Raw genomic sequence first — 26,656 nt, 5'->3', positions numbered from 1 at the left:
GCAGAAAGAAAATAAATTGTACCACAAACAAGTTTTATCAGGATGTGGGTTCAATGGCTGGCTGATATGGGTTCAGCATCACATTCCAAGTTCCAACTCTTGCTCTTTCTCTTTATATTCAAAACTTTTCATGTGGTGCATGTGACAGAATTAAGCATCTGTCTGCATTCAGTAAATTTCCCAGTTCTTGTTCAAGAAAACCAACTCTAATTTCTCATGAAAGATATTATAAGCAAAATTTGAAGGAGACCCTGGCCAAAATTTGACAGAAAATCCATGCTGACTTCGGCTGCCTCTTGATAAACTTCTATATGCTCTGCCAGAAATGCCTTCTCCTTCCTGTTCCGAGAGGGCCAGAACATGAGTGCCTCCTAAAAGACCCTAGTTCTTGCTCCTCAAGTGGCAGGGCCATATTGCTCTCATGACTAAAATCATAGCCAGGAACTGGCTGATACGTCTCTGAAGCTTCCAAAAGCCCACTTGAAAGTCTACTAACCTTACTATATATCTACATTGGTAGGAAAGTCCTGGTCCCGGATGCCTACTTTTGATTCTACCTCCTCTTTCTCATCAAATTCATTACACACTAGCTTTAACGCTTGAACAACTTCACCCATAAAAGGACGATGAGATACCTCAGGCTGTACGCACATTGACGCAATTGCTGCTACCTTGGCAATGCTGTCAGATGAGATATCAGATTTTATGGCTGGATCAATGACAGTTTCTGTACCTTCCTTGGCTGTGAGGAGTGGACGAGCCCATGCAACAAGATTTTCTTGACCTGGGGGCTGCGACAAGTCTACAGGTTTCCTCCCTGTTAAGAGCTCAAGTAGGACCACACCATAACTATAAACATCACTTTTAACAAGAAGGTGACCGGTCATTGCATACTCTGGAGCCAAGTAACTGAAAAATGAGGAGCTTATCAGTAATAAGTTTTCTGGATGTGAGAAAACAAAAAATGAAACAAAGAACAATAAAGTACTAACATAACTACATTCTAAGCAAACCAGACTGCTGATTCTCAGGAGATCGTGCAGGTCTGAAATAAACTTTGATGAAAAATGAGAACTAGTCATGAAAATTAAAAAGAATTGTTTCAGGAAGGATGGTACAGGAGTTCATACCCAAATGTTTCCATTACATGTGTTGAGATGTATTTGTTCCCTTCATCTAATGCTGTTCTAGCCAATCCAAAATCTGAAACTTTAGGTGTAAAATCGTGTTCTAGCAAAATGTTGCTGGACGTGAAGTCTCGGTGGATAACCCGGGGGCTGGAGTCTTCATCTAAATAGGCTAAGCCTCGAGCTGCACCGAGAGCAATCTTCATTCGAGCACCCCAGTCAACCGGATCAGTTTCCTTGTCAACTCCTGAGAGAATATAGATAGAGAATTAAACAATCTCTAAGCTGTAGTGTATAGCAGTCTAATCACACACAATGGAAAATATGAATGTGGATTTTAGCTGAAGATATTCACCATGTAAATGGGATTCAAGACTTCCATTTCGTGGTACAAGTTCATAGACAAGACAACGTATATTGTCCTCAGTGCAAATACCGATCAGTTTAACCAGATTTCTATGGTGCAGGCGGCTAAGCATCTCCACTTCTGCCAAGAATTCTTGTCCCCCACGTTGATCCTCCCTCTTCAGAACTTTCATAGCCACTGCAGCTCCATCATCTAATATACCTCTAAAGACAATGCCAAAACCTCCTTCACCAATCACCCGCAAAGCATCAAAGCTATTGGTAGCTCTTTTTATATCATTTAAGGTGAAGTTCTTTGCGAATCCTGTATATGACATCCCACTAGAACTTATGGACATTGATGCAGCACTGTCATAGCTCCGGCAGCCCCTGTTGAATTTAAATTTCATGATTTGTCACAAAATGAGGTTTGAGTAAGCCTGATTCCATAACAAAATTTGGCAACAAATTAAAAAATAAAGGGAAATGTTGATTGAAGTAGCTGGGGTTGCTTTAGACGTTCTGTATATGTGAAAGCCAAATTATGTTCTATGCAAGGATTCAAATTGCGGTAGTGGTCTCATTTTCAATCATGTTGCATTTATCGCGGTTGTAGACATAACGGTTACTATCACGGTCATTGTGTTTATCGCGGTCGTGAATTTTTTTTTAATTTTACACAATTTATTATAAAATATAGTAATTATAATTATATCATAAATTTTTTAAAATAATTTTTTAAGTAATTTATGACTTTTTTATTTATATAAGAAAAATAATAATCATAATTTTTTGTCATTATAAGAGTTCTTCATACTCCAAACAACTTTATATTTATTTAGTTATTAATAATGTATCTCTTTATTTATAAATATTTTATATTTATGAATTAAAAATGAACAAATTGTAAATAAAAAAACTAAAAAGTATAAAAATTATATTCAATTAAGTTTTGATATTAAAACCTATAACCATAAATCTAATGAGCCCAAAACCAAAATAAGTTGCCAACTTTTGTGTCAAAATGGGTCTGGTCCAAGCCTTCTTATGTTTTTCTAATTTTTTTTGTCCTTAATATTCAAACTATGCCATTTAGTTCTTAGCAAATCCCTAATTCATTTTTCTTTTCTTTTTTATTTTCTCACGAGCGGCGTCCTCTTTTTTCCTAACCTGAAATACAACCTCTAGTTTCAACCATCACCTGCTGCTGCTCCTTCATTCATTGCCCAGCTCGAAATAACCTTTTTTTTTTCTTTCTCTTCTTTTTTCCCTTTAAGCAGTGCACCTTTTTTTAAACTTGAAACCTTATCTCCTTACTTGTTCGTGCTTGATCTTAATATAAGTTTTGAATTTGATTGAGATTTTATTTTTTGTTTTTTAGTTTTTCTCAAATGAAAACTGAGATTTTTTTTTCTTTTTCTTTGGACAAAAAATAGAGTTACGGCAATAGCGGTCTACTTTTACGACTATTTACTGTTAGGCCATTTTTTGCGACCGTGATGTGTCGTTACGGTTATGAATGGCATTCTTACCTGATATTTTTTCAATAGCTATGGCAGACATCAATGTTATCACAAAATAGCAGTCGTTATTCCGCTACTCCATCGTTCACAATTGTAACGGCCGCTATTCCGCTATTTCACAAAATAGCTTAATAAGTGGTTCATCAATTTTGAACTGCTTTGTAAGAATATAGTCATGATGGAAGTATCGATAGTTTGGCCGTAGAAAATGTTAAAGCTAGTGGTATATGTTTTGTTTCTTTGACACAAGCTCGATATTTCAAAAAAATAAGCCAAATGATCCCTAAGCATACAATAAAGGCTGAAAAAAATGACAGAATAATCATAGCTATCATGCTTCATGTAAGCCTGTCTCTTTTCTTCCTAGGCACATCAACTCCAAAAGGTTTTATTGCTTGCTCATGATGGTTATGACTAGAGTATGGCCCATCATCTATAGCAAAAACACTAGAAGTTGTTGCAAATAGGGAGGGTAGAAAACCTGCATTAAAAGAAAAAAACGATACAAGATATTAGCCTTCAAAAGTCTTTACAAATCAAAAAAGTTATTTTCTCTATGAACCAAAAGACAACTTTCATAGGCTAACAAAAGTATCTACAATACAGGTATTCAGAATTATCCTAACAACTAGCCTAAAAACCAGGTGGCTTATGCATCTTCTAGCAAGTGCTTCAACAATGCTATTATAAAGCTTGAACATCACACTATCCGCTAATGAAATTATCCAGAAAACATCCTAAAAGAATGGACAATTAATATATTACCTGGATAACGAACATATTGTTAGGAAAATAGGGTTCAGCCTTATGTAATTAGTTTTGGACCAATCAAAGGCCATACGCCTTGATCTTTCTTTTTACATAGAGCCCTAGCTACTTAATAAAAGGAGGTGGGGCTGTTTTAAGGTGGTGTCGCAAACCAAGAAAAAAAAGAAGAAAAGCTAAAAAAATATAGAGAAAAGGAAGAATGAAGAGTTAATAGAACAGAAGTCGATTCGTGGTCTGATTGAATTGAAATTTTATCAACAGGTTTATGATTCAGAGTTCTACATTTTGAACGGTAAAGTTCAGGTTTGAAGCTCTCTAAGAACAAATTCAATGTGTATTTATTGAGTCACCTATTTAGTAAAACTTCTTCAATTATTTCTTTTTAGTTGTTGATTAGCTCTAGTTTTAGCTAAAGAAGAACTTTATATATCCATTATTTCATAGTAGAGATTTTTTCTGGTGATCTATGGTTCTTTCCTCTACACTGAAGGATTTTTCACATAAATCTTGATGTGCTTTATTTTTCATGTGTTGTTGATTGTTGTCTATTACTATGGGTTTATTATAATATATTATTTCTGCGTTATTGTGTTTATTGCTTCAAGCCCAATAAATGGTATCAGAGTGAGGGTTATTTTGAAACATCGATACAAAAATAGCCCAAGATAAAAGTAAATTTTATTTGAGATCATAAAAGGTGATACATGTTTTATGATAAAATTGATAGCATCAAATTATTCAATTTGAAAACCTATGATGAAAGATCATTTATACTACAAAGATTTGTATAAGCTGATATTGGGTGATTCGGCTAAACTAACATATATGAAAGATAAAAGCTAAAAAAAGTTAGGCAGAAAGATACTGGCTACAATTAAAAAATGAGTTGATATCAGCATATTCCATCATAGAGCGTAAGAGATAGATGCACACACTGTTTGAGAAAAATTAACAGTATTGTATGAAAAAAAATAAGTACAAATAAAGTTATGCTTATTAAAAAAATTTATAGTACAAGGATGGACGATCTATTACAGAGTACTTAAGTGATTTTTAAGATATATTTAATCGGATGACTACTATAGAGCTTAAGATAGATGATGAAATGAAGGCATTATTTTTTGTAGGTTTATTGTCAAATAGCTGGAATACTCTAGTTGTAACTATTTTTAATTCAACTCATGATTACAAAGTGACATTGAAGATGGTAAATGATAATATGCTTAATAAAGAAGTAAAGTGAAAAGATGTAGACCCTGAGAATCAAACTTTGGTCACAGAAAATAGGGGTAGAAACATCGACAAAGGTCAGAACTCAAAAGGTCATAGTAAGTCTAAACATAGATCCAAGTTCAAAGATAAAGTGAAGTGTTTTCATTGTGGTAAAGCAGATCATATAAAATGATACTGTAAAATCTTGAAGCAAGAGTAAAAAGATGAGAAAGGTAAGAGTTCAGATGATGGTAATGTTGCAGCAGTGAATTTATATAGTAATTTAGTTACTTTGATTTGTACACATGATGATTGTAATCATATTGGTGATCTTGGTATTGAGTGAATAGTTAACACAAAAATGATATATCATTGTGTTCTTTAGAGGGAGTTGTTTACAACTTACAAAGTATGAGACTTTGGTTGCACCAAGATGAAAAATAAGAGTGTGTTATAAATTATTGGGATTGATGATATTATTGTACAAACTAGTATGGGTTACATGTTAACTTTAAGGGATGTTAGACACATTTTAGATATGAGAATGAACTTACTACTATTAATGTCCTTGATAAGAAAAGATATGAGAGTTGAAAAAGAATGGGCAGTGAAAGCTTATCAAAGGATCTATGGTAGTTGTAAAGAGAAAACTATGTTGCACAATGTACAAAACATGAATGCAATTTAATGGTAATTAAATAAATGCTATTGAGGATGATGCTTCAACAAACTTGTGGCACAAGAGGCTGGCACACATGAGTGAGAAGGGATTATAGGTTTTGACAAGACAGTCTTTCATTCTCTTGACCAAAGGTATGTCTCTTGATTCATGTGATCATTGTTTGTTTAGTAAATATTATAGAATTTTTTTTAAGAGTTCTCAGAGAAAAGAAAATAGATTGGAATTGATTTATTCTGACGTATGTGGTCCTATTGAGGTTGAGTCATTAAGTGGTAGCATGTATTTTATTACTTTTATTGATGATGCTTCACATAAGACTCGGATGTATATATTGAAAAATAAAAGTAAGGTATTGCAGTATTTTTAAAAATTTCATGACATGGTAGAAAGGATGACAGAGTTACCTTTGAAGTGTACTTAAATTGATAATGGTGAAAAATACACATCCAAAGACTTTGAAGAGTACTGTTCAAAGCATGGGATCAGGCATGAGATGATAGAACCTAGAACACCGTAATATAATGTTGTAGTTGAAAGGATGAATAGCACCATTGTAGAAAGTCAGATGTATGTTGAGAATGGTAAAATTACCAAAATCATTCTAGGGTGAAACAGTCAACACAACTTGTTATTTACTTAACAGGTCACCATCAGTTCCTTTGAGCTTTGACATTCCAAAAAGAATGTGAATAGAGAAAAATGCTTCATACTCTCATTTGAAAATTTTTTAGTGTAAAGCATTCATACATGTGCCAAAAAAGCAAAGATCAAAGCGTAACAGTAAAGTCACATAGTGTGTATTTATAGGATATAGTGATGAGGAATTTGGTTACAAGATATAAGATCTAGTGAAGAGAAAGATAACCAGAAGCAAAGATGTGATTTTTCATGAAAAAAAATCATAGCGAACCTTGAGAAAAATAAAAAAACTACATGGGTTACTGTTGAATGTGATGTTTTAACACCAATAGAGGTTTCACAGAAAAAAGCCACAGATGGTGAAAATGAGCAAGAAACAGAACTTAAGGATATGAATGAGCCAGACACAATCAATTTTAAGCAGGAATTGTAATCTTTTTTATCTAAGAGTGTTGAGCAGATGGAGCTATTTTCGATATCAAGTGATGTAGAGTTTCATCCTAGGAGATCTATTAGAGAGCACAGGCCATCTATTAGGCATCCAACTTCATATTTTATTTTAGTTATCAATGAAAGAGAGCTAGAGAGCTTTCAAAATGTGCAAGCTATTCCAAATAGAGAACACTAGTTAAAAGTAATGAAAGAAGAGATGGAGTTATTACAAAAAAATGGTACTTATGATCTTATTAAACTTTTGAAAGAAAGAGGTCATTGAAAATAAATGGATGTTCAAGTTGAAAAAAGATTATGACAAACTAATAAGGTACAAAACTCAATTGATAGTGAAAAGTTTTTCTTAGAAACCAAACATCAATTTTCATGAAATCTTCTCTTCAATTGTGAAAATGAGTTATATTCAAGTGATACTAAGATTAGTAGCTAGTTTGAATTTTGAGCTTAAATAACTTGATGTCAAGACTGTATTATTATATTGTGACTTGCAGGAAGATATTTATATGAATCAGACTAAGGGTTTTAAAGTAAAAGAGGAAGAGCACTTAGTTTGTAAACTAAAAAAAAGCTTGTATGGCTTGAAACAAGCTCCGCGATAGTGGTACAAAAAGTTTAATTCTTTTATGATGAACCACAATTATAAAAGAATGACAGTAGATCTCGTGTGTATGTCAAAAAAATTTTTGTTGGTAACTTCATTATTCTCTTATTATATATTGATGATATATTGATTATGAGACAAGATGCTGATATGGTTCACAAGTTAAAAAAATAATTGTTTAAGTCTTTTGATATGAAGGATTTAGGTCCAGTAAAATAGATTCTTGGTATGGACATTATCCGAGATAAAAGAACTGGAAAGCTATAGTTGTCACAAGAAAAGTATGGTGAACGGGTGCTTAATAGATTCAACATGCAACATGCTAAATCAGTTAGCAGTCCACTTGCCAATCATTTTCATCTAAGTAAAAAATCTTTTCGATGTCTAAGGAAGAGTAATTAACTATGTCTAGTATTCTTTTATTCTTCTGCAGTCGATTTTTTATTTTATGGTTTGTACACGGCCTGACATTGCTCATGCAGTTGATGTAATAAGCAGATTTCTTTTTAATCTGGGAAAAGTTCACTGAGAAGCAGTGAAATAAATTTTTAAATATTTGAGGGACACTTTAAAAATGTGCTTGAGTTATAGAGTTTTACAACTAGTTCTAAAAGAGTTTACTCATGCTAATATGACAGCTGATCTTGATGATAGAAAATTTACTTCAAGGTATTTGTTTACTTTTGTAAGAGAAATTGTATCTTGACAGTCTAAGTTGCAGAAGTGTGTTGCTTTGTCAACTATAGAGGCTGAGTATATTGTAGCAACCGAAGTAGGTAAAGAAATGCTTTGGATGAAATATTTTTTTCTTGAATTAGGATTAAATCAGAAAGAGTATATGATATTTTGTGATAGTCAGACTGCTTTATATTTGAGTAAGAATGTTGTATACCATGTTAGAACAAAACACATTGATGTTAGATATCACTGGTTACGTTCAGTGATTGAGGAATAACAAATAATGTTAAAGAAAATCCATACTAATGAGAATATAACAGATATGTTGACTAAGATACTTCCCAAGAATAAGCTTAAGCTCTGCAGTAACTTGGCTAGAATGAGTTCCTTGGCTAAGGTAAGTTTCAAATAAAACTACTATAGTGATGAATCTCCTCTTAATGGAGTTAAAGGGGGAGATTGTTAGGAAAATAGGGTCTAGCCTCATATAATTGATTTTGGATCAATCAAAGGCCATGTGCCTTGATATTTCTTTTTACATAGAGCTCTAGCTACTTAATAAAAAAAGGTGGGATTGTTTTAAGGTGATGTCGCAAACCAAGAAAAGAAAGAAGAAAAGCCAGAAAAATAGAAAGAACAGGGAGAATGGAGAGTCGGTAGAACGGAAGTCGATCCGTGATCCGATTGAGCTAAAATTTTATCAACAAGTTTATGATTCAGAGTTTTACATTCTGAAATGTGAAGATCAGGTTTGAAGCTCTCTAGGAACAAATCCAATGTGTATTTGTTGAGTCACCTATTTGGTGAGATTTCTCCAATTGTCTCTATCTAGTTGTTGATTAGCTCTAGTTTTAGCTAGAGAAGAACTTATATATCCATTATTTGATAGTAGAGATTTTTTCTGGTGGTTCGTGATTTTTTCCTCTACATTGAAGGGTTTTTCACATAAATCTTGGTATGCTTTATTTTTCATGCATTATTAATTGTTGATTGTTGTCTATTACTGTATGTTTATTGTGATATATTGCTTTTGCATTATTGTGTTTATTGCTTTAGGCCCAACACATATACCACTTCATAGAGACCAAAAATGGTAGCCTTTATGAAGACCTGTCTGTTCCAAAATTTCTTATAGATTAATAATGTGGTTGTATAGTCAAATTTCACTTCCCATGGTACCAAGTTGATGAGGACTGTATATTTCTCGAGCTCCTGACTAGCTGCATTTGCTCCCATAATGCGAACTTGGCGGTGGTTTAGTCTTACACTAACAGTGATTTCCTGAGTCCAAAGGAAAAAATGTATATATCGCAATACCAAGCAGGAGCTTAACTTGAATTGGCCAGATACAACCACAAGGTGATCCTGGAGGTGTATATGTTAGGGGCGCGGGGCATGTAACTGACGTACAATCTGCGAATGGTATCAAATGTAAATTTTCTTATTTTATGATGAGAGGATTAATGATATTAAATGTAAAGGTACCTTTATTAGGAGGTGGAGGTGGTAGTGCCATAACCACTGATGGTGGCGGAGCCTTCATCTTATTCAGGGAAGAAGCAACAGGAGAAATTGCAGGTTGAAGAATGCGTACTTGTACAAGCATGATTACAGTAAGACACTTATTAATAACCATTGTAAAGTTAGTAAAGAAATGCTATGTTAAAAAAGTAAGCTGTCCCATACCATGAAAGTGCCTTGATGGATCGGTAGGTGATGGTGCGGGTGCAGGTGAAACCCATCTGGGAGTGGAATATTGAGAAGGGTAGACTGCAGGAACTGCACATTTAGAGGTATTTTAAGATCAGTAAAAGAATATATATATATATATATTCATTGGTTTTAATCCTCAAGAATAAACCATTTCAAAATAAACAAACAAACAAACAAATATTCAAGAGATATAACCCATAGGGGCTATTCAAGGGAGAGAACTGACTGAACGGTCTATAAGCAGGTTGATGAATTGAATAAGAGGGTTCAGGATCAGAGTTTCTGAAATTTCTCCTTGCATGATGATGCTTATGAATCGAAAGAGGTGAGGATGCAGGACCATCAATCCATTTCTTTGCAGGGGCTCCAAAAGTTGATGCAGTAGGTGCAACAGAAATACTCGAAGGCCTCAAGGCGGGGTTGGATGGAGGGCTACAAATTAAAGAGAAGAACCTTCATTGATGGTTTCAAGTAGAAAAGTCAATTCTACGACAGTTTCTGCTTGGAAAGACAAAAGCCATTCTAGATTATCCACTTACCTTTAGTTAGAGAGTGATCCATGGAAGATGAATGATGGAATACTTTGCTAGAAGGGGCAGCAGCCAACTTTCCATTTCTTGTCCCGCCAAAGCTGGGAGGGGATCGTGTCAGAGAGGGGGCTGGATCTGTAGCATCATTTTGAACCAGACCCAAGCAACATTAATTAAGGAACATCAAATTATTGGACATGACCAGCAACAACAGTGATGGTATGGAATAATGGAAACACAATTAACTGCAAAGTTTCATTCTGCAAAACATTTTTTATAAGATCATAGATTGTTCCGTGGTCTTGGACAGTAGGTGTCAGTTCATATAAAATAGGAATTGGTGGATTGCAAGGTCTAAGGAATAAAATTCAGTATGGAATTTAAGATCCGAGAAGAAATCAAACACTTGGATATATGCAGTCTTAGTTTATCAAATTTCATTTTGTGAGGCTCACCTGGTTGTGTCAATGGTGGTTGAACTAGCTCCTTACGATGAACAGATGGTGTTTCTGTTGGCATTCCTCTAGGTGGCAATGAAGCTCTTACTGCATCAAAAAGGCAATGGAACCAAAAAAAAGAGGCAGATTAAGCAGCAAAGTCCATTGGCAAATGCTTGAAGTTCGTAACATCAATGATGAATATAAAGGAAACACTTGCATGATTTCAATTTTAGGCTTTTGGGGGTAAAATTTTCTTTGTAGGACTTCAACAGACATTTTTATGTTGAAGTTCATTAGATTCATGTGACCCATAACAGAACACAAAGGAAGCTTTATGGTTGAGATTTGAATAACGATTCTAAGAGCCAAGAATCATGGAGTTAATACTCAAACATCATGGACTAGTGTTGGACTAAGTACTCTGCAATTAAATTTGGATTCTTTGATGTATCTGTTGATCAACATGAACTCGGTTTCGCAAAGTTCTGTCTTTTGAAAAAAAAATGGAGTTTCCAACTTGTAAATCTCACAGAAGTTTATAACAGCACTCCTTGATCCGACAGATCATGATTGCTGTCAAGTTTTAAATGATAAATCTTTTGGTTTTCCTGAACATTTTCTTCAAAGAAACTGATGGAGTTAAATGTAACACCATGAGGATGAAGGTAAAGCAATCTATTAGTTTCTGGACAAGTCACCCATCATCATTAAACTCAAGGAGCCATGGAATAAATTCGAACAGTATTGTAGTAATAAAAACATCCGCTTATTATTTTAAGATATGACCAAGAAATTCTCCCGAAGAACAATAGATCACCAAGAAATCTGCTCCTGAAGAACTATCTAGGAATCATGAAATTATCATATAACTGACAACTCTTGCCTGGAATGTGAAAACACCAACTTCAATTCACTTGTATAGGCATTCTTGGTGTTCATGAAATGCAGATTCTCTCCGATACTTAAATTTAAATTCTCCACTGTGTCAATTTATGAACAAGCTCAAAGTATATCATCCAGCTTCTTGATCACAGAAACTAGTTTAAAAAGCTTAGATCTTTAGAATTCGTTTGAAGTTCAAGTTTTCATGAAAATCCAAATTATGATTGTCAAACAAATGCATGGATCAAAAATAACCTGCTCTAAAAAGCAGCTTAGAAGAAAACAGATATAAAATCATTACCTGATGATCCATCAACTGACATAGCACTGACATTTATAGATATTGTCATCACCAGGAGAGTCAATTGCCATCCCATTTTTACTTCCAAGGAAACTGGGATATTCAATCTTCAAGATGTTTCATCTCTCTCAGCCAACCATCAAAGCAAGAACAAGATAACAGAACAAAGTAGTGAAAACTGAAACAACACCCTGAAGCAAAACATGGGTATAACTTAAAGGAACAAACAGAGGTAATTTTTTAGAGTACAATAGAAGACCCACAAATGGTACCACTAAAGAAAGGAGACTAGATTAGGTGGCAAAAAACCAGGTGATCTGAGACTAATAAGCATTGATGTATGAAGAAGTTTGATAACAGCTTTTGTTGTCATTGGTGACAAAAGGTAACTATAATTCTCCAAAACAGAAAAAGTAAAAAGATCAAAGTTTTATTGGAGCTGATCAAAGCAAAAGACAAAAAATAAAATAAAAGCAGAACAATGAACTTAAAGGAGCTTAGTGTAAGATAACTTTTGAGTGAGAGTGTTGGTGGGGTTGAGAGAGAGAATTGTGGTTGGGCTTCTGAAATTACTTTGAATTGTTGAATATGCATTGCTTGATTGATTTCTTTTCAGCTTACAGTAGAAAAGTTTAGAAATTAATACTTCATCCTATAAATATCATGATTGTTATTTCATACAAGTTCACCATAGCATTATGTCATTTGTGATTAGAGGTTGGACTAACTTCCAATTATTTAACCATTTAATGTTTTCAAAGTGACTTATATAATATCATTCTCTAATGCCTACATTTTTTTGCTTTTTAGTTTTCACATCTACTTTAAAATATAAATTTATTTGGTGTGATTTTAACTGAAACTGATATTTTTCCTTTCATCTACTACATCAGCTTTCTTCATTTTGACTTAAAAAGTTTCCTATCCATTTACTACTGTAAATCTTTTGAGAAATTAAACTGCTTTTTTCATATTTAAAAGCAAAGTTAGGTAGTTATTGTGGAAGGCAATGTTGGACACTTCCACCACCATTGTTTTTTCTTTTCTTTTAAACCTCAGACAATAATGGAAAACCCAAATCCGAAACTGAGAGCTCAAATGTGTTGGTTTTACCTTACTCTTACCATTCATAAGCCAGCTCAATGATTGTACTCTTCTTTTTCCCCTCTTTATGCTTAAAATCTACTCTTTTCATGGATTAATAATGATTATTCATTCTTCCATTGAGAATTTAATTTAAGAATGTAGGTGAAGTAATAAAGTTGCCAACTCCTTTTAGATTAACTGTCCTAGCTATGTTTTTTTGGTCATTAATTAATATATATATTGATCAACTCTTAAGTACTTTCTTAGGTCCATTGCTCTTTAGTTAGTCTTTGATTAGATATAAGTAAAGACTAAATACCCTAATCAATGTAAGGCATTAAACATCATCCCACTTTTCAATGACCATCCATCTTTCATTTCATTTTTGCCAGGCTTTCTTTTTTTTGTCTTTTAGATAAGAAGTTACAACTTGAAATAAAAATAAAAAGTTGCAAATATTGCAATTCAAATATTAAATATGTCAGCTAATGTTTTTTAAAAATAATTGTATAAATCAACGAAATTAAACTCTAAATTCATGATTCTACTCCTTTGTCTTGCTACTTATCTCTTCTATGATGTATATTAAGAGATGTCATATAACTATAGCTACCTTGTTTCTCTTTTTTTTTTTTTTTTTTTGGGGGGGGGGTGTTGGGGGTAATTTTCCTCAAATTTTGATTTCAGAAAGAAGCTTTTAAACCATCTTCATTTGGATTTATATATGGACTTTCAACTTTTTTGTCATTCACAAAAGACACCCAAGATTTTATCTTATCCTGGTAAATTATTCAGAATCGGAATTGCTCCCTTTATTAATGGCAAAAAAAAAAATGGCAAATGAAACATGTGAATCTTGGTAATTGCATGGGCTAATATGGAGTATCTAGACTCGACTTAGTGAGAAAAATGTTAGGGCCTACCTCATTGAAATCTGAACCACTGGCCCATTTTTCTTTCTGAATGGGTGGGCCGTCTACCCTTCACCATGGACCATGGTCAGATTCTCCCTTCCAAATTTAAAAAAATAATAATAATAATAAATGAAAGTATGGTTCATGTTTATGTCCAATACTATAATAGTGTATGGTTAAAATACTTGAGTGCTTTTTTTTTTTTAAGATTGATTTTTTTGTGTTATTTAATGGTCGCCCGTGGTACTTTGTCGCAACATTTCTTGGTCATGGAAAAAAGGTCTGGATGCATGCATGCACGATGCATGCATATATAGTTCAATTAAGGATATAAATGATATATTAATATTTGTAAATTATTCGAGTTTGATTTGAAGAAAACTCGAATTCGATTCGATTATTATCGAGTCGAGCTCGAACTCGAGTAGTTCGACTTATCGATCGAGTCGAATTCGAGTATTTTTATATCCGGTTCGAGTAGCTCGCAACATAATCAAATTTTTATATTTAAATATATTTTTATTATTTTAATTAATAAAATATTTCGAATTCAAGTTCGAATATAAATAATCGAACTCTTATCGAGTATACGAATCAAACTTATTTTTACATATTAATCGAGCTTAATCGAATGAGCTCGAGTAACTCAAATTCTATCACGAATCGAGCTCGAATTTAAAAAATAAAACTCGATCGAATTCGAACCAAATATCGAGCCGCGAGTTGTGAATCGAACTCGAACTTCTCACTGTATATCTGCTCGATTACACCCCTAACTTCAACAATATTTTTGGTATCAACTTAAATGTTTTAGGCCAATCATATTAACTTAAATTTGATATTAAAATATAATAATAGTAATAATAATAAATATTGAACTCATAATCTTAATGAGGAAATTTAAATGATAACAATTTTAATTATTAAAAAATGTTTATTTCTAGTTTAGAGGTGAAATTTTCTTGTGTAGTTGCATCCTTTTGTTTGATGGTACAATACAGAGCCAAAAATGGTGAAATTTTCTGTTCTTTTCATATGATATGATGATAGCATGGCATTATTTGAAAGCACAGGCACAGGGTTATAGCTTACCACAATTTTGCATGACACAACCATTGCAATGCCTATAACAATTAGTTCTATATAATTAACAAGAGGGAACTCTACTTTCTTATAAACTTGCAAATGAATTACATATATAAATGCACTTTTATGATCAAAATAATCTATAAAAAATCCCTAATAAAGTTTGATACCACACATATTTAAACCAACCCATTAATCATTCTTTTTTTTCTTTTCTACGATAAAGAATCTTTTGAAGATTCTGTCCCAATTATCAACTAAAATTGCGCAAAGTGGCCTTGCATTGAGTTAATTTAATGTGAAACATTTGTTGCTTTCTAGTAATTATCATAAATTTTTTTTAAAATTACTACAATTTATTTTTTTATATATATAAGAGGTCATAGTTTAAAATTTTTTTAAAAAAAATTATAACTGTTAAAATTTGAATTTCAAATTAATTGAAGTAACTGTAAACTAACTGAATTAAATTCAAAATTTATAATTACAACTCGACGTTATCTTTAAGAAATAATAACTTTAAGTTTCAAATATATATATATATATATATATCACTATTGTTACTTAGAAACTGATGTCATTGAACCTTACAAGAAAAGAAATTGTTTATGTTAAATATCAAACTTAAAATTAATTAACAGTAAATTGAGAGGTTCAACCTAAATATAAAATTATAAAAAATTAAAAATTTATTAGATATAACTCACTTTACCAGTTTATATTATGGAGAAAAAAAAAACTTCAAGTTTCTAATATATATCACTGTTATTACTTTGAAGCTAATAACATTGAACCTTACAAGGAAGGAAATTATTTATATTATGGAAAAAATATAAATATGAGATTTCAGTTTAACTTAATAAATTTATACAGCCATTTATAAAAATATATATATTTCTAATTTGAAATTCAAATATTAATGTTTAAATTTTTTCCTATTTAAGCTATGGTTTCTTAATTTGTATAAAAAATAAATAAGAGGACTAAAAGTTGAAGGCTTAGGATATGTTTTCGAGGGGAGAGGCTGAAGAACATTGATGGCAATTAGGAGGTCGTAATCAAATTTACTTTAAGTATTAAGAAATGATTGATTCTTTGTTTTTTATACAATTTAAAAATCACAATCACATGGATGTTTTAACAATAATAAACAAGAATACAAAACGAAACAAAAGGTAGGGCAAATTAGTTTAATTTTTTAAGTCATCACTCATTAGGTGAGGTATCAATTTGCTGGTTTCCTGATTTTCTTGTTGTCAATGATCGAGAAAATGGAAGAACCAAGGAAAAGAGACAACCTGATCAATTGGGTGAGGTTTGGCAAATGCCCTTGATTATATAGTCATCCTATGATAATTTAGGTCCCATTCTTAATTAGAGTATGAACTAATGGAGTTTAGTGGAGTTATTTTGAGCGAGTTATTACATAATTTTAACATGATTTTCAAATTTTCAAATGAAATCAAATTTATTCAATTAAAATATTTAGAACAAATCCTATCTATTTTATTATAAATAATAATTTTGTAATTAGGGACAGATTCATGATTTATAGTTAGTAAAGGTAAATATTTTAAATTAACTTAAAATTTTTTTTATTGAGACAAAAATTAATATAAAAAAATTACAAATAAAATCAAGATGTATAGCATATGTTCTTTACATGAAAAAATTTTTTGCCATAAAAATAATTTTTGTGTAATTAAAATTAATTATATGATTATTAACAAATATAACCGAAATATTATTTAGATAAATCAATTTTTAATATAGAAACACATATATTAATTTAATAAAATTTTACTTATAAAATTTTTTAAAATAGATATAATATGTTAAAGAATAATATAAAATTAACGTATCTAGTTTCATTATTCACTTTTAATTGCCTAGTTTTATTATTTACTTGAAATAAACAAATATATTTTTTTCTTATTCATTATAATTTGAAAAATAAAAATATATCTTTTCTTAGATGTCTCTTTTCTTAGATACAATGAAAAGAAAAATGGAGATATAAATCTAAATGATTTTTTTAATTATTTTTATTACTTCACATTTTATATGTTACTTTTTTTTGTGTTAAATAGGTGGTTAAAACCATTTAAGTAGTATAAGATCTAGGTTTTGTTACCCTCATAAATTCATCCCATATCAATATAAATAAATTATTAGGAGGAATTTGAAATTTAATAATTTCAAACTCTCTAAAAATATTTACTTTCTTTTTACAAACTTATATATATAAATATATATATAACTATGTATTATAACGAAATTTTTTAGCACCCAAAGGATCAATGTTTAATTACTAGATAAACAATAAAATATTTTCTTGTATGAGTATTAATTTAGTAGAGGCAAATTTGATAAAAATATTTTTAGTAGGTGCAAAATTTTAAAGTTTCAATACTTTTGGGATTTTTTTTTAATAAACTTTAAAAAATTTAGGAGCTTAGTGTGGGTAAGTACCCTTCTGGCTACTATGTACATCCATACGTGAGAACAAACCTTTTTCATTAATTAAGACTTAATATTTTTTATTATCAACTTTCTTGGGGCCTCCTTAATTAGAGAGAGAAATCTAAAATTGAGATTAGGTAACATGGAAATATCTATGTTTGTTGAGAAAGTATATGGCTATAAGCTCATTGATTCTCATTAAAAAGAGTTTAATTCACTTCTCAAATGTGCGTTTTCTTCTCAAAACATGACATCATTAATTAATTTACTAATTACAAGGTGCCATCTTAGGTACTTTGTCAACCTCAATATTGCTCTAATTAGTACTCTCTCCTACCATATATGTAAACAATATATATTTCAACTTCATTAGTATATGAAAAGGTAATTTGCCGCTCTCATGCATGTCACACGTTAATTCATGGATTTTATAATTCTCTTTTTCATTAGTGTGTAGAAAAAAGAAAAGACAAGAAAAAAAAGAAAAAAGAAAAGTGGTGCCCCAATTCTATTAAGGGATCAAAGCAAAACTTAATTAAGATTCCTAATAACAATTATTAAACAATTTTTCAACTTTTCATCCGAATTTGAGCGTAAATAATTCAATTTATTTATGCAATTATTTTTGAGAAGTGGTATCTAATAATTTTAAAATTAAAATTTCAACACATACAATCCATTTTTTTCCTCAAATTACAATATTCTTTGCAAAAAAATTCCTATCCATTTTGCAATGTATTATTATTTCTAAATTATTTTAATTGCAACATATATATTTCTTATTTATAGCTAAATGAAATACACATGTAGGAAAAAAAAAAAAAACAGATCAAGGCTTTATTTTCTAATAATTTTTTGCTATTTGAAGCATCTAATATGGATATTTTTAATTAGTCTAGATGCAAGTTTTTTAGAATTAATAAATAAAATACTCGACAACGTCATAGAAATTGCATATGATGTTAACAAAAGCAATGGAGTGGTACAAAGATAAAGAAATTAAATTGATAGGGAAATGTTATGCATATAAATGTTTAAAAAAAATCCAATTCACGATGGTAATAAAATTTTTAAATTTCATCAACGAAATTAAAAAATATAAAATATATTTTAAAAATTGATCAAATAAAAACATATAATAATTTTTTTAATCATGTGAAATTTAAAAATTCTATTAAATATTATAAAAAAATCCAATGTATTAATTATTGACATTTCAAACACACTTGATTGAAATCCCACAAAACTGAACTACTTACATCCCCACGCTCCCTAAACAAGCGCGTAGGTGTAGCCTTTCCTTTGGCTTCAGTTACAACATTGCTGTCTCCCTCTTCGCCATTCCACCATCCTCCCTTTGCCTTTCAATCCCTTCAAATTCCCCGTTTTCTCTTGAAAGCCCTGTTTCCTCTCTGGTCAAATTGTATCTGGTCAAATTGCCCGTATCTAAAAGACATCCGACCAAACACTTTTTCCTCGGTTTGCTTAACGTCAAAACAATCCCCTTCTCTCCCCTATCCCACTCTCTCTCAAACACACGCGCCCAAGAAAAGAAAATTTTCGAAAGGACTATAAAGAAAGGACGGAGAACAAATTTTTTCTTTGTGGTTTGACACCAAAACAAACAATTCTTTTCATTTTTTTTCCCTTCCCCATTTCTTTCCCCACCATGACTGACAGGGTTTACCCTTCATCCAAACAAGCCACCAATGGCACTTCCCCCACCACCGCCTCCAATCCTGGCTTTCCCGCCACTAAAGCTCAACTTTACGGAGCCTCCCGCTCTCTCTACCGTCCACAACCCAACAGCCACCGCGACCGCCGCTCTGGCTGTTGCTCTTGTTGTCTTTGGACCACTGTAGCTTTCCTCCTGCTTATCCTTCTATTCGCCATAGCTGGTTCTATCTTATACGTCATTTACCGCCCTCACCGCCCTACTTTCATGGTTTCCTCCCTTAAAGTCTCAACTCTTAAGATAACCTCAGCTTCCAAGCTCGTCGCCAACATCAACCTCAACGTCACAGCCAAAAACCCTAACAAAAAAGTCGTCTACATTTACGATCCCTTCACCATATCTATTTTCACAAACGACGACATCGATATTGGCGATGGTTCATTCGATTCCTTCGTGCAAGGCACTAGAAACTCGACCCTTCTAAAAGCTGCCATAACTAGCAGCAACCAAGAACTTGATAACACGTCAGCCGGAAAGTTAAAGACTACTTTAAAGAGCAACAACGGGCTGCCATTAAAGATAAAGCTCGACAGTAAACTGAAGCTAAAGATGGGAGCATTGAAGACACCAAAGTTTGGCATTAGGGGTATTTGTGAAGGGATTAAAGCTACTGTTCCCAAGGGGAAATCAGCAACCACAGCTTCACCTTCTAATACCAAGTGTAAGGTTGATTTGAGGCTTAAGATCTGGAAATGGACTTTTTAATCACGAGAATTGAGAAGAGAAAGAATGGAGAAGAAAAAGGTTCGATGTTTATTTTATTTTAATTTTTGTCTTTACTTAAAAAAAGTGTTTTTATTTTATTTTATTTTATTTTTTGGGTTTTAATATGTTGTGTAAATTTGGTGATTGATTGTAATAATAGGATATAGAAAATTGTAATGTATACTTCTTTTCAATTTTTTTTTTTAAGTTTCGTTTTTGTTGTTTGCTTGGAATTTCTAAGATTAATGTAGAATATATTGTATTCAGTTCTTTACATTTTCCCCAATTGTTATTTTTGTAAGGGAAATTTAAATTTAAGCTTTATTTTAAAGAGAAAAATATGGATGACCAAATTTTGTAAATAAGTCATGGAAAATTATTGAGTTCTTTGGCGTTTTGCCTATCTCTCTGCCATGGCCATTGGGGTAACGTTACCTTACGGTTTGGCCAATAAATTTCGAATGAAAAAAAGATTAATTTCATATTTGTTATTTCATTTTTAATATATAATTTTTTTTTTGGCTAGAATTAGGAATCCCTTTTTTCTAATTTTTCATCATATGCAAAGAGCTCGAAGGGAAGAAATAAGTGGCACAGACATTTTTCTCTTGGGTTTTCAAGTGAAATTATTTTCTAAGGAAAGCCTGTTGTGTTTTAGTATTTTATTTGGGCCTCTGACAGGAATCTCCTGTTTTACATAGAAATTTTTGTTTATATAATCCTTTAAAATTCCATTTTGGTGGCTAAAAAATGTAGTAATTTCACTGGATTTGCTTAAATTGCAAGCAGTGATGCCCCCCCCCCCCCCCCCATGTATTAGTGTCGGTGGAAGAAAGTATGAAGAAGTTATTATTGTGGGTGATTTTAAAGTAAGGTATCGTTAATTTAAAATATAATACAATATCATCATCGATCGAATAGAAAATAAGAAAGTAATACGATTTAAAATTTTAATAATAATTATATATAATTTAGTAAAATTAAAAAAATAAAATTTATTTTTTATATTAATATAAATTATGATATAATTTTTATATAAAACACAACATTAAATATATAATTTTAATATTTTATATAATACAAATGCGATCCTAAGCTCTATATGATTTCTAATGGGTGGGAATGGAGGAGAGGAGGAGTCTCAATTCTCAAAGCCAGCTACCATTTCTTGGAAAACATTGGAAAAGTCTTTTTTTTTTTCTTTTTTCTTTTCGAAAGCAAAAAAGATGTACTACTAGCATGTCATAATCCTATTTGCAGTGATTGGATCACATTATATATTATGGAGATTTTGCTTGAATTGAGAGTTAACTAATAAGCTTAATATTTGAATTCTAATATCTACAATTTTTTTCACAATTTGTAAGAAAAACTAATTGTTTGTCATTTGTCAAAGAGTGGTTGGTCCTAAGATCCCAGCTTATTTATGTGAATGTACTTTAACATTTATCCCATTCCTATGCCAAAGAGATACTTAATTTTGATGCTAAGAGTGAAACAAATGTCCATATACAAAGGTCTTGCAGAACCTTAAAGCTCAAAATGAAGATCAGAAAAGAGGCTTTCAGATAATTCAAGATGCTCTTTATGTTTTGTTTATGGCAACTGTCAGCAAGCTTCTTTTGATCTCATTATAAATCTATAGTACCTGGTAGCATATAATATTGCTTTACTTCAGCCACCAACTTTAACTATAGCTTCAAATGCTGGTTACGATGGCTCTCCGTTCTCGAAAAACTAAAACTAATGGAAAAAGATAAGGATAATTTGGGTTTTGATGCCTCAAAAAGTTTGTTCCTTCAGATCTTATGAAAATGATCATCTCAAGTTGGGTATATCACTCCTTTGAAAATGATCTCACTTAAATTCATCAAGTTATGTTGTGAGTCCTCTCTCTGTGTTACAGATACACTAATGTCATGCATGCCATCATTGTCCTTCTCAAAATGTACTGCCGCCATTCTTTGCTATTGCAATGAGAAATTGCATCTCCTCTGTCCTGATCAGTATCACGTTTGATGCGCTAAAACAGGTACATAAATGATAATATGGCGAAGGCTGGAATCATAGACCCTCTGAAAGTTGTTAGAACAGCTTCAATCGATACTGCCAGGTGAAGAGTCTGTAGTCATATACATGTGCTTATCCGCAAAAGTTTTATGTGTGAAACCGGCTAAGAATAACAATTTGAAGCCAAAAGGTGCATGTATTGTATAGCAATTCAAAAGGAGAAAGAGAAGAAAGAAACAAGATGAGTATGGCCTGGAAAAGCATTATTTCAAATGATATCCAATACATGGCCAGCAGCAGCAGAATGGACATCACATAATATATCAAAACTTTTATTCTGCACGTCCGTATGCATTTATTTGTTTCTCTTATATTATATATATATCATCTCACAACTGAGATGAACAAAATTTACGACTAAGATGACATAACTAACTGTGTCGATGGAACAAACCTCCTTTCAACTAGTTCTTCAGTCTCAAACTTGATTTCATGTCTTTCACAAGGTATACCATGATCGGGCTTAACTTCATTATTATAATCATTATCACCTTCTTTGATGAAACTCTGCTTGATATTCAAAGATGATAAGGCTGTAGTCGATTCTTGTATGTCCCATGAATCATAATTTTCTTGCATGTGATGATGGACGTTGTTATCATTCACCGTAAACTGCTCGTCCAGAGGCTCTTGAACATAATAATAGTTCGAATTATACGTGGTCAATGGATCGGGATTCACCATTTCACAACCTAACGTTGAATCACCTGCAGCTGGTTCTTGCATTTGCAAGTGAGACGTCTGCAGTTGCTGCTGCTGCTGCTGGTGAGCTGCCTGTGCTCGGCATATGGCTAGCTGATGAAAAACCAGGTCAAGCTCAGCCTGGCTGTACTCTATCTGACGCTGAAGCTCTTGAATGATCCTATAACAACCCCCAACAGGGTCATTGGCTCGTGCATCAGATTGAAATACAATGGTACGCATCGCAATGTCTTTCTCAGGAGGGTTGAGGGCCTTGATGATCTTGGAGATGTTGCTGACTCCAAACAATTTATGCGCATTTTGGAATTGTCTTTGGCGATCATGAGGAAAATAAGGGGCGAGAATGCAGTCAGGAGCGCACTTCCTACGTTGGTATTTACACGCAGCGCAAGCTTGTGTCGTGCCGTTACTACCACTTCTTGGATTAATGCCCATATTTTGGTGGTGTTGCTTCCCTTTTTTTCCTATTGTTTGGAGGGATAATGAGATATCGGATGCGTTGCCGCCGGGGATGGTGCAGTTTTTCTTTTTCTTTACAGGAAATATTGTTTATTTCTGGTGCTTTTCGTTCTTTCCTTTGTTTTCTCCTGGTGGGATGGAAATAAAGGAGGGGAAAGTGGGAGATCCAGAGAAATGAAAGGAACGACAGACAGGTTGATTTACGAAGGAGAAAGGGTCAAAAGAGTTAACAAATTCTGTTATGATGGATATTTTTGGGCACTTTAGTGGGTCTTCATACAACTCATCTCCCTTACAAGGTCATTGGCACTACTCTCTTGCATTTGTTTCTCGAGAGTTTATTTTCCGGAGAATTTCTAACGACAATCTTATTTTGTATGCTCATTAACTGAGAAGATGTAGTATTTCCGAAGGTACTCTTGAAGCTACAGATCAAACTCAGCTCGGAAAGCTTGGTACTTATTGTTTGAAAACAGAAGCAAACTGGACATGTCCCGTGCACAAATGCGTGTTGTTACAAAAAAATAAATAATGTAATAGAAATAATAAAAAAAATTTTAAATTTGAGACGTTAACAACACTTTTTTAAAGATAATTATATTTTTAAAATACAATAAAACCGTAAACTCTCCAATAAAAAATAATGAAAATAATTATACTAAAAATTTTATTTATAATAAATGAACAGATATAAATTTTTATTTAAATGATTATACTTATTTGTATAATAATGATTTATATAAATAATAATCTTTTTATATTCAAATAATTATGACTATTTATCGTATAATAATTATTTTTATTCCAATATAATTATTTAAAATATGAATAAAATTAATATAAAAATTAAGTTTATTCACCAATAATTAATTTTTCTATCAAATATGGAATGCACAACGTTCTAAAATACTAATATTATTTTCAAACGTGGCTTGACTGGAATATTGCATTTTATTCTTAATATTAGTGAATCAAAAGGTGAAGCAAAATGATGATTCCTTTGTAGTGTATAAAGAAATCACCGGCATATATAAATCTTAACAATTCCAATGTAAAAAATCTCATAGAGAGAGAAAATAAACTTGAATGCAGAACTACAAGGTCCAAATAATCTAGTAAAGTCAAATCAGTAGAAAAGACATATGGATCTTCATTAAATTTTCACTAGAAACCTTATGAACATGCAGCTCCCAGGGCACGGCAGTAATGACATTCAGAGCTCCATAACATTGAATGGCACCAAAACAATGAAGCCAAGATTGCATTTGAATATAATCTCATTCCAAAAGAAATCTTGATAAAAGAGAAAGCTAGACAAGATAAGAAGTTTCTACTTGCTGAACAAAGAGAATTTTCTACTACCTTTTGATCTTTCAGAGTTAAACAGAAAGCTCTTGACCTGAAAACAGCAAAAGCCAAAATGACGGTCAGAAGCCTTAGTTCAAATTTCTTGAAGAAAACAATTATCAATATTAAAGAATCAAAGAAGAAAAACGAGATATTTACAGTTTCATGGTTTATGGGAACAAATATGCACTTCGAAACCAACATCAACTAAATATAAGAACCACAGAAGCAAGCAAATCTATCATAGGTTGAGTGCAAAAACATACAAATCTAACTTGACAGCTCTAAAACAGCAGTGAACAACTCTGCAATTTTTCTTGGAAATTATTTGCTAAAGAGTTTTTGATGACAATAGAATAAGAATTTATATCCTTTCTCTTTGATTCACATTGAGCTCTAAAGGAGACAGGCTCTGCAGATGAATGGAAGACAACTGCATTGCAAAGTTTAACTATGATCAGTGCAACCACCACAAACGGATTTCCAAGAGGCCAAAGTAAGTTTCAATGCATCAATCTAGAAGAACAGACTCACTCTTAGTAGCAAAGTTCTCTAATAGGCAGGCTCTCAGACAAAAGAACTGCTCACCAAGGCCCATTTTTGCTGTTCATTATCCAAAAATTTCTTTGAGGTAAGATTCATTTTGCTTTGTTTGCGCTTGTGCAAGATACTAGCATTTACATAGATTTTCCCTATATTCATTCCCAAACAACTTACCCAATGCCCTCACTGAAACTCAATAACAATATGTTATCAAGACTATACACACTTTTACTTATTTAATACAACACAAAATTACACGTAAAGCAACTTGCTCATGCAAAATAGCCTCTTTGCATCAAGATTCTTTATGGGCAACTCTCATTCAAATTGGAAATTAAATTGATATGTTACAGTAAACAGTGCAAACTGCAACTATTTATCGACAATATTCAAGTCAAAATTCTTTCGTATGCATTTTCCTACCTGTGCTTAGTATAGTGAGAAGCAACTATGCCTCAGTCTTCACAAGGTCTTCAACAGAGCTTCTATACTTGGTTATCAGATCCCTTAAATTGGAAGAAAAAAAAATGCACACATTCATCAATTAGAAACATTCAATTGCAGAAAACACAAATCAGGACCAACTACTTACCTCCTTTGATTTAGCAATTGCTCACTTTCCTCCCTCCAGCTTTCTCTTTTGTCCTTCAACAGTCTACATCCAACATCCACAAATTCCCAAGTTATAGAAAGAAGCACTAATACTAACATATTAGCACATTTTAAGAATCTATCATCATAAATTCCCGAGTTACATGCCTTCTAAAAATCATAAGAAAAAACTGAAAATGGTGACATTTTGCAGAAGCTTGCATCTTTTTAAGTACTTTCATGTTTGTTTAAATTCATCAACCCCTAGAATGGAGCTTCATCAAAATCCCATAACATAAAAACAGAAATTATAAATTAAAAAAAAAAGAAACAGAGAAGGTAATTTACCATACCTTTGGTATTAATTGATGCAGCAATCAAGTTCAAAAGCTGTTGGCACTTCTCAGAGTGATTGTTCAGTTCATTAATCTTCCCAAAACCCCATCCAAAAGAAAAATCAATAATCTTCAAAATAAACACTAAAACCAATTTTAAAGTTGAAAAAAAAAAAAAAAAAAAACTCAACAAAACCAAAGCATCAGAATTTTGATCCCGGCTTCCATTATCAATTGCATCACCCAAATTCTCCACCAACTGCCATCCCCACAAACAAACACACCAAAAAAAAAAAAATCAAACACTTCAATTAAAGAAAAAAGAAAAGTTGTACTAAACCTTTGTTGAGGTTGTGGTTTACAGGAATAAATGTAAGAGATGGGAGTGAGAAGCTAGTGACTGATGATGTTGATTCTGCCGCACTTGTTGTTGTTGTAACATACGCTGTCGATGTTGTTATTGTTGTTGGAATTGTTGTGGATGTAATTGCTGTTATTGTTGTGATGGTGGAGGAGAAGAGAGGTATAGATGGTCTTGATTGGTGGGTGTAGAAATGTTACTGTGGGTTGGGACGCTGGGGATCATAGTCCAGCTTCCTCCTCCTGAGTACGGATCCATTGTCTTTCCCTCTCTGGCTAGCTCCCTAGCTTCTTTTTCCCCTTGCCGGCGCACAGTTAGAGAGAGATATGCCTGTCGCTGCTAATGTACGCCTTTTAACCATTTTC

The 26,656-nt window shown here is 32.4% G+C and overlaps 1 protein-coding gene and 3 pseudogenes across 3 annotated transcripts; 1 reads left to right on the top strand and 3 right to left on the bottom strand.

Moving 5' to 3' along the window:
• Positions 1-126: 126 nt before the first annotated feature.
• LOC111278435 (receptor-like serine/threonine-protein kinase ALE2) lies at positions 127-12,399 on the bottom strand (annotated as a pseudogene). The gene is made up of 12 exons (XR_016344206.1): positions 11,895-12,399; positions 10,727-10,816; positions 10,277-10,406; positions 9,968-10,173; positions 9,715-9,807; positions 9,514-9,621; positions 9,101-9,441; positions 3,761-3,780; positions 3,172-3,476; positions 1,483-1,870; positions 1,131-1,374; positions 127-909 (listed from the first exon to the last, which is right to left on the bottom strand). The product of XR_016344206.1 is annotated as a receptor-like serine/threonine-protein kinase ALE2 (transcript).
• A 6,637-nt stretch (positions 12,400-19,036) lies between these two features.
• On the top strand, positions 19,037-20,169 carry LOC111278593 (NDR1/HIN1-like protein 13). Its single transcript, XM_022865200.2, has one exon. The coding sequence runs from the start codon at positions 19,113-19,115 to the stop codon at positions 19,881-19,883; it is 771 nt and encodes a 256-aa protein (XP_022720935.2). The 5' UTR covers positions 19,037-19,112; the 3' UTR covers positions 19,884-20,169.
• A 1,405-nt stretch (positions 20,170-21,574) lies between these two features.
• On the bottom strand, positions 21,575-23,451 carry LOC111278434 (LOB domain-containing protein 22 pseudogene; annotated as a pseudogene).
• A 642-nt stretch (positions 23,452-24,093) lies between these two features.
• LOC111278986 (mediator of RNA polymerase II transcription subunit 9-like) lies at positions 24,094-26,571 on the bottom strand (annotated as a pseudogene). The gene is made up of 6 exons (XR_016344059.1): positions 26,301-26,571; positions 26,127-26,189; positions 25,944-26,024; positions 25,597-25,659; positions 25,428-25,510; positions 24,094-24,513 (listed from the first exon to the last, which is right to left on the bottom strand). The product of XR_016344059.1 is annotated as a mediator of RNA polymerase II transcription subunit 9-like (transcript).
• Positions 26,572-26,656: the final 85 nt, after the last annotated feature.

The sequence above is a fragment of the Durio zibethinus genome, chromosome 8, assembly GCF_047325235.1.
Source record: "Durio zibethinus cultivar Kanyao isolate XHJ-2024 chromosome 8, ASM4732523v1, whole genome shotgun sequence".
In the NCBI taxonomy this organism is placed as follows: Eukaryota; Viridiplantae; Streptophyta; class Magnoliopsida; order Malvales; family Malvaceae; genus Durio; species Durio zibethinus.
This window is presented reverse-complemented; position numbering and strand designations above follow the sequence as displayed.